Source organism: Argentina anserina, chromosome 6 (assembly GCF_933775445.1).
Source record: "Argentina anserina chromosome 6, drPotAnse1.1, whole genome shotgun sequence".
In the NCBI taxonomy this organism is placed as follows: Eukaryota; Viridiplantae; Streptophyta; class Magnoliopsida; order Rosales; family Rosaceae; genus Argentina; species Argentina anserina.
In genome coordinates this window covers 10,657,444-10,666,700 of record NC_065877.1, presented here as the reverse complement: position 1 = coordinate 10,666,700, position 9,257 = coordinate 10,657,444, and the positions used below count along the sequence as shown (strand labels likewise).

General features: G+C 38.0%; 1 protein-coding gene across 1 annotated transcript; it reads right to left on the bottom strand.

Moving 5' to 3' along the window:
• Nucleotides 1–1,110: 1,110 nt before the first annotated feature.
• LOC126797714 (vesicle-fusing ATPase-like) lies at nucleotides 1,111–4,178 on the bottom strand. The gene is made up of 2 exons (XM_050524418.1): nucleotides 3,612–4,178; nucleotides 1,111–3,103 (listed from the first exon to the last, which is right to left on the bottom strand). The coding sequence occupies exons 1-2, from the start codon at nucleotides 3,987–3,989 to the stop codon at nucleotides 1,304–1,306; spliced, it is 2,178 nt and encodes a 725-aa protein (XP_050380375.1). The 5' UTR covers nucleotides 3,990–4,178; the 3' UTR covers nucleotides 1,111–1,303.
• Nucleotides 4,179–9,257: the final 5,079 nt, after the last annotated feature.

The following is a 9,257-nucleotide window of genomic DNA, read 5'->3' as shown; positions in this document are numbered from 1 at the left end:
TCTATTACTATTGGGCTGATTTTTATACCCGGCCCGATTGTATCATTCCGGAGGTCGTATCTCGGCTATATTTCATTTTCATTAACCTGATTCAATTCAAGTTGGAAACTTTGTACATTTTTTAATAATAAGAAGAAAATGTCTATCACCAGTCACATTCAATTTTTTTTTCTGTACCTCTATATAATTTTAAATTATCATAGGAGACTAGTGTATAAAGATAAATAAATTAATCTATCTACATATACTTATAACATATCAGATAAATTATATTTTAAATTTATTTTATGATAATTTCGTGTGAGCTTGGATATGTATATTAACAAAGCCAATGACTCCAATAAGAAAATATATTTTTTCCGATTACCCCATGGTGGAATACTACGGTACTACCAATGGCAATATGTGGTCTTCAGATGTCTTCTAATAAGCTGGACACTAATCCACGGTGAACAACCATGTAATATGACAATTCATCTTTTTAATGCAGTTTTTCTCAAGTATTAGTTTCTCCCAATATCTTATGTTATTCACATATATTTATATAATCTCTTTGATCCAATATCTTATATATAGTTATGTTTAATTATTGCAATGTTGTTGATCAAACTACTTACGTTACACTAGCTGCCTTATTAACAAAACTTTCTCGTTTTCACTGCACCTCGGATTTTCTCTTTTTCTTTAAAGAACTAAAGAGTAGAAATTTCTCATTCTTACTTGCATAGCCCTCATATAAAACATGATCATAACATTGCAAAATAATGCGCCTATGCTAAAAAGCACAATAAGAATAAGAATAACATTTTGTAAGAGGCTTTAGTAGTTTAAACGTTGATCGAGTGTGTAACTGTGTAATACATACCATACATAAATCACAGTTCACAACCCAAAAATATGGTGATTTAGTAATAATAAACTCAAAGGTAAAATATAGAATAAAAATGGACATTCTTTCTTGCGCAAAATATTGTTTACATGTTCTACTAGTCATCAAGGCTGATGTGTTAAATTCAACAATTGACTCATGAGAATACGATAAGCTCCTTCAGAAAAGAGAAAGATATCAAATATCTGGAGTTTCAGACCCAATCAATTGATCAGGTACTCGCCATCTATTTTCATTGTTCAGCTCTGACAACACGAAAAAACAATTCGATCCCCCGATTGGATCGGAGGCAAACGCCTACGAAAAGATCGCTGCAAGTGGAGAATAATGAGGCCTTTTAAGTTTACTTGAAAAAATGTAATAAGGTATTGGAAGCTACAGAATACAACTATGAACAAAAGTTTACATGTAATGCTATCGCCCAATATCCCCAAGGCAATTACAGAAGTCAGTGATATTTATTTTCTTATTACCAGAGTAAACAGGCTTGGCACATTGGCCTGCTGTCTCAATTAACGTATAGAGCTTCTGGATAGGCATATCATTCAGGGCCTCAGCAGCCGCATTTATGTCCTCGTCAGCAAAAACTTTTACCTGTTCTAGCACCTTCTTTGCATCCTCACTAGTTAATGTAGGAACATTGTAAGTGTGAGAAAATGTCTTGCAAAAGTGAATCGAGTCCAAGTATTCGAATTCGCTAGTTGTTCCAATCACCAGAAGCTTATTCCCCTTTGGAGGAAAGCGCTTCAGAAGTCCCCATAGTGTTTGATATATCATGGTTGAAAACCTTGGACCAATAGGAATAAACTCCATCAACCTCTCAATGTCATCCAAGATGATGATGCTCAATTGTGACCTGTAAGCTTCCTCAAAGATGTTTTCGAGGTAAACACATTTCGCCCTTTCGTCATGAAGACCAATCATGGACTCTGAAGAAATGATCCTGACAAATGGAAATCGGCTGTGAATGCCAACAGTAGCTGCTAAGGCAGATTTTCCAGTGCCACTAGGGCCTTCCAAAAGGCATTTGAGAAGAGGACTTCCTTCCCTTGATCTAACTTGCTCCACATGTAGCATAGCTCTGTCATAAGCATGCCTATGTCGATCACCACAATTCACAATGCCATTTAATCGGCATCGTTCAAGCTCCTCCGCTGAGGCTCCATAAGAAGGTCTAATTTCTTGAAGTGCGCATCTAAAATCATCCATAGTGACTCTAATATTCTCCTCGTCCACTGGCTTCGTAAGATCGTCCAGACTCAGTTGCCTATTTAAAGCAAATGACACAGCGCTTCTAACAACACCTTCAAGTTCTGCACCACTATAGTTTTCTGCACGAGTAGCAAGCTCTCGAAGATTCACATCTGGAGCAAGATAAGAGTTCTCCTTTATCTTGTTTGTATGAATTTGAAGAATCTGTAGGCGGCCTTTTTTATCAGGAAGGCCTATCTGAATTTGAACTTCCAGACGTCCAGGTCTCAAAAGGGCTTCATCCAGCAACTCCTTTCTGTTGGTCAATCCAATAATTAGAATATTATTGAGAGGCTCCACCCCATCCATCTTGGTAAGTAATGTGTTCACAATATTATCATGAATGCGTGAACTATCACGGCCGGAACCTGTCCTTTTCTTACAAATAGCGTCAATTTCATCAAATATTATGACATGTAAATCACTTTCATCCCCATGAACTAATTGATCTTGTTCAGCATCAGCAAATAGCCCCCTGACATTCTTCTCACTTTCACCAACATAACAGTCCAACACTTCAGGGCCATTTACAATTTTTGGATCTCTCCCATTCAGTATTTTCCCTATTTGACGAGCCACCAGAGTTTTTCCGGTACCTGATGGTCCATAAAGCAGCATTCCCTTCACATGTTTAATCCCCAATTTATTTACCACATGATGAGGGAGTACACGGGAGGCAAAAGCTCTTCGAAATATACTTTCAAACTCTGCACTTAATCCACCAATGCCAAGTTTTTGAAGATTAAGTTCCTTCTGCGTGAAAACTTTACGTTGATTTATTATCTTCAGTCCATTTGAACCCCTAGGTGTCTCGAAGATGAAGTATGTCCCAGCTGAAATCATCCCTCTTTCAAGATCAGCATCAGCCTTTTCTTGTCCCTCTACTGCCGCTTGATGGATTGTGAAAACATATTCACGACCTCCATCAGACTTCATTGAAACTTTTTGTCCAACCGTCATAACCTGCGCATATCACGGCGTAATGTTACTGAACAATCCAAACACAACAAACACGTACTTCAGCAATAATATTGTCAACAGAACAGAAAAAATGATCGCATCTTTCACATAACAGAATCAATTTACATGTATTGGATCACGACTACCTAACACATTTTCCCAAAACTAGTAATTGGTCCAAACCAATACAAGAGAAAGTTCATACAGGAGATAATTCAAGATACATTTTCTGTTTCAATGATGTCTTTGACAACTTTTTGGCTAAAACAAAGAAAAACAGCACACTTTGGACTGAAATTGACTCTAATCACAATTCACATGAGTGTTCATACTTCATAGACATCTATAGCAACATTGGTATCATATATCAATCCCAATCAAAAGAACTTCACTTTTATTAATTTTAACTTGTGTCTACTAACAAAGGTAAAATCTTCAAGAATTTAAAATTAACCAAGTGGAACTGTAAATAAATAAAACAATAAAGACTAGGAAGAAGCTAGCAACATACCTGGTACATGTACTTGTTTCTAAGCAACTCGTCGAGAAAAACAGCATCAACCTGTCGAGTTTTGGTTCTCTTTCCCAACAACTCTATCTCAATCTTAAGCAGTGCCAACTTAAACTGTTCCTCGGGCGGAACAAATCTTGTGACAGAAACCTTGTCACCAGCAGAAACCCCAGCTTGGGTTTGTTGGGTCGCATTCAAAGCAATGTGGCCGCTATCTAAGCCCTCTTGGGGGCTGACAGAAAGGACATAGTTGCCGCCGACGGTGGCATAGCAGCGGTCGGATTGAGGGACCGCGAAGGAGGGAAGATCGGACGGCGAGCAGTAGGCGTGATTGGTGAAGGCGGAGTCGCCGGCGGGGGTGGTTACGATCATATGCATGGTGGCTGGGACAAGAGCCGAAGAAGGGTGTTCGGAGAATTGGGCAAGCTTCTTTGAGAATTTCAGAAAAGAAAAGAGAGACTGGGACTGGGATTAGGATTTGAGGGTAGGTTTTAGTGTGGTGTTGGGTTTATATAAGGTTTTTCATCATCCCGCGTTGGGCTAGGAATCCCGGCTGGGTTGGTGTTCTCCTGGGGCTCAGCCTGGGGCCTGGGCTTTGCTTATAGGAGAAAGAAAAAGAAACAAATGCTTATATCACCGAGTCCGAATGGATTTTTGTAATATTCGTCTGATTGATTTCAAAATCATCTCTAACCAAAAACGCTAGCACTTGTGGTTGACTATATGGCTCAGTCAAGCAATTTTTTTTCTTTTTTCCGAAGAAGGGTAGCCATTGTTTTCTGAAAAATTTCATAATGGACTTCTTCTCGTGAAGCGTTTTGTTAGAGTTCTGAATTATATTTACTAATACGCACCATTTTAGGCTATGCACGACTTGTCGTTTGTCGCATCGTTGCGAGTATCTTTTGGCTTAAAGACTTTGTATCCGCGAAGAGGGGAATCAATCAAAATATCTAGTTGTTTTCTTCTACTTTTCATTTGCTCTGCAATTCTAGTCAGTTGTTAGGATTCATACCCTAACATTCTGGTATCAGAGACCAACGATGGTCAAGAGGGGGGTTGGGGGCACCGGCTTCGGTGAGCTCTCTAACCAGGAGTTTGGTTTTCAAGTTTACAAGGATGAATCCGCTGCGCGATTTACTGGATTGCAAGCCTCGGTGTCGTCGTTGCGCAACGAGATGCAAGAATCAGCCGAAGCATTGCGATCTAACCTCAAGGAGGAGTTTCAAATGATGTTTGCTGAGTTTCAGAAAGCTCAGCTTCAACAACTTGCTCAACTGAGTCTTGGGTCTATACAACAAATTGGGAGTAGCTCTCTGAATCACCACCGTGAGGACTCAGTTGATAGGAGCACTTTTTGCGACATTCTTAACATGTTTTTACCTCAATTTGTACTTTTCTTAGCCCTTATTGTTGTACTATTGAGTCATTGAGTCGTATTAAAAGTCTTGAGTGGTATTAGATGCATTTTTGTGCTTACATGAGTTTAAAACGCATAATTGGTCTAGAGTCCTAGTTTGACTAGGAATCCTTGTTAAGTTTTGAAACTAATTATCTCTTACTTATGATTTTATTTTCTTATTTTCAGATTGGATTGAAGAGATAATTAAAGAAAAAGAGATGGAGCCAAGTCATGCAACAATTAAATAAAAGATGATCATTAAATGCATAAAACACGGCATGATTTAGGGAATAAAACACGGCATGATTTAGGGAATAAAACACGGCATGATTTAGGGAATAAAACATGACATGATTTATGGAATAAAACATGGCATGATTTATGGAATAAAATATGGCATGATTTATGGAATAAAACATGACATGATTTAAAGAGATTAAAGCATTGCATTATTATAGGAAGAAAGAAGCAATTTCAAACCCCCCCCCATCTTTCTTTTATATATACATGGTTTCACCTCTCAAATATCATCACTTTTCATTTGCATTTAAGAGTCAAACCTCTACCAAAATACTACCTCAAACATCCTTCACCAAAACAGCAAGACATTCTTCCCCATATACAAATTTCATCTCCACTGAAATCACAATTGAAGACACCTCCAAGGTTCAGTGATTCTCAAACATTAATACAATTCTAGGCAGTGATTCTCGCAACTCTTCTCCACAGGTTTGTTCGTTTTTGATTTTTTACAATACTTTGTCTATGAAGATTGTAGTATAATGTTTGTGTGAGATTATTGTTTTGTATTAAGAATCGAAATTTTCAGGTTGTTTTATTGAATTTTTGGTTCTTTGCCGAATTGATGATTTCATATAATTAATGAGTTTATATTTCTATTGTTGTGTTCTAGTTATCTTTCTCATACTTTTAGATAATTTTCAAATATGTGCATATGAATTTAGTGCTTGGATGCAGTTCCTAAGATTGTGTTTGAGTGCTAGATTCATCAACCATATTGACACAAATCGAATCATGCCCTAAGTAGGTTCAGTTTGTGTTGATTAAAAGTGGTAGAAATTCTGGAAATTTGCATGTGAAAACATGGTGGGTGACGCCATACATGAAACATGTCTCCAACAAAGATTTGATGTTTAAATGTAATCTTATTTGATTTCTACTTTAAGTGTTATTGAATTTGATTGCATGTAAATTTAGATTAGGCCCTAAGTCAATCTAAGTGTTAATTGAAATCTTGCATGATTAGATGATCCCCTAAGGCTCTAATTGTATTGGTATCTAAAAAGTATGTAATTGGTGGAATTAGAATGCATGATAGGTTCAAACTTGTAATTATGTGGTGTAACGGTAAATTTGGTTTAAGTTTGTTAAAGAGAAGTCGATCATGTAAATAGTAATTTAGGTTTTATTTTAGTAGTTAATAATCAATCTCAAACCCCCCATTATTTGTTAACACTAAAAGTTTTGAGTTTCCTTCAATTCACCGGAAAGAACGATCCATGTTTATTCTATATTAACGATGATGTTTTACATGATTTATTATAGACGTTTTAATTAACGCTCTATCATTTTAGTCCACTCTACTCGTGGAGCGGCGACGTCTTTGTAGTTCGCACCTAAGGGTAAAACATCTAAACCTATCCATCGAGGTTTTCCCTTGAATTTAGGTGATAGTGATGTGATTTTGGGCTATGCAAATGATGTTGATTGTGAAGTTGTGGGGGTAATACCTCTAAAGCTACGTTAGTGCATGTGGATGATGTTAATACAGTGGGGTTAAAGGAGAATATAAGAGCACATGTGTGAGCTCACATGCCACGAACACTCTTTGATGCTTGTGAACTTGCTAGAATTTTTGAAGAAAGCGACAATCACTTGAGGAACAGCTACAGAAACAACACCAACAAATCTTTTCCTCAACAACAAGTCCCAGCTAGACAAAATCATCCAATCATTACAGCTGCTACAAGCAGAGCCCCCGCCCCGGCTCAGAGAACACCTGAACCAGTTCCTCTAGTTCAACAAGCAGCCCCTACAACTAATGGAGGGCATTGGCGATTGTCTGAGGCTGAATACCACACTAAGAAAACTAGGAATCAGTGTCTCTTTTGTGATGTTACATTTCAACCAGGTCATAATTGCCGAAGGAGGAATGGCAGGGCTAATGGGGCAGGGTTACTACTTGAGTTGGAACAAGAGCAAGTGAATTTAGAAGGTCCAGAGGAAACTACATAAGCAATATTGGGTGTTGCACATGTGATTAATGATGATCCAATTTTGGAGCTGCATTCTATGGGGGATAGCAGTACTTCAACTATGCAGCTAAAAGGCGATTTGTGTAAGAAACAAGTTCATGTGTTGATTGATTCTGGAGCATCCCATAACTTTGTTCATCCATATGCATTGATTAATTTCAAAGGGCCAAGAGTGTATATTAAACCTTTGAGGGTGAGACAGGCTAGTGGAACTCTCATGTTGACCAAACAGTTGGTGGAACTTGAGCTACACTTACAAGGGTTTGTGTTTACAGCTCCTTATTATGTTTTGCCTATTTCTGGGTGTGAATTAGTGTTGGGAGCTGCTTGGTTGAGAACCTTGGGTGACATTGTGTGGAACTTTGAATATATGAGGATGAAATTTTTATTTAGAATGGTGGAATATTCTCTGCAAGGAGAGCTTGAAACTCAGACTTTAGTGGTTAGTTGTCAAGTAATGTCTAAGTTACTGAAAACAGAGAGAGAAGTTGTAGTGGTTCAAGTTCAAGTGGCTACACCAGCCAAATACAGTGCAACACCAGTGAAAACAAATGCAACCATGCACCCAGAGATACAGAAGTTGATTCACCAATACCCTGGCATTTTTGAAACTCCTACTACACTGTCTCCAAAAATAGAACATGATCACATGATAGAACTATTACCGAATACAACACCTATTAGTGTACGGCTCTACTGGTACCCTTACTATCAGAAAACTGATATAGAGAAGATTGTTCAAGAAATGTTACAAAGTGGAGTCATTAGATCTAGTGTGTCTCCGTTTTCTTCTCTTGTTCTTTTGGTCAAGAAAAAAGATGGAAGTTGGAGAATGTGTGTTGATTACAGGGCATTGAACAGTGCACAATACCAGTTGTGGATGAGCTAATTGATGAAGTGCATGGAGCCACAATGTTTACCAAGTTGGATTTAAGGTCTGGATACCACCAAATCAGAATGCATGATTGAGATATAGAGAAAACAAGTGGGCACTATGAGTTCTTAGTGATGCCATTTGGTCTCACGAATATGCCTTCTACCTTTTAGTATACTATGAATGAGGTTTTGAGAGAGTTCTTGAGGAAAGGGGTGTTAGTATTCTTTGATGATATACTGATTTACAGCTCTAACATGGAAACACATTTGCAATTGTTAAAAGAAGTTTTTCAGAAGCTGCAGCAACATTCTTTGAAGGTTAAGGAAAGTAAGTGCTCCTTTAGAGTCTCTCAATTGGAGTACTTAGGACACATTATCAGTGCTCAAGGTGTAGCAGTGGATCCTGCAAAGGTAGAAAGTGTAAGGAACTGGTCTAAACCCAAGACAATTAAGTGACTTAGAGGTTTTCTGGGATTAGCTAGGTACTACAGGAAGTTTGTTAGAAACATTGGTGTGATTTCTAAACCTTTGATTGATTTGCTCAAGAAAGACGGCTTTCATTGTAATCCTGAAGCTGATATTGCATTTGAAGAATTGAAAACAGCCTTAACTACAGCCCCGCTGCTTGCCATACCAGATTTCTCCAAGGCTTTTGTAGTTGAATGTGATGCTTCTGACAAAGGGATTGGTGCAGTTCTTTCGCAGGAAGGTCATCCAATAGCTTTCTTTAGTAAGGCTTTAGCTCCTAAACATCTTGCTATGTTTGTTTATGATAAAGAAATGCTTGCAGTAGTTTTTGCAGATGAACATTGGAGACCATATCTGTTGGGCCATCAATTCAAGATATTCACAGACCATAAAACCATTGAGTACTTCCTCAAGCAGTAGATTACTACTCCCACACAACAAAAATAGTTGTTGAGGTTGATGGGCTACAACTACTTTATTCACTATAAAGCTGGAAAGTCCAATGCAGCTCCTGATGACTTATCCCGAAAATCTGACTTGTTTGCTCTCACTAGCCTCTCTCAACCTATTCATGCTTATGTGTTTGAGATGCAACAGGTATGTTTGAATGATCTTGATGCTGCA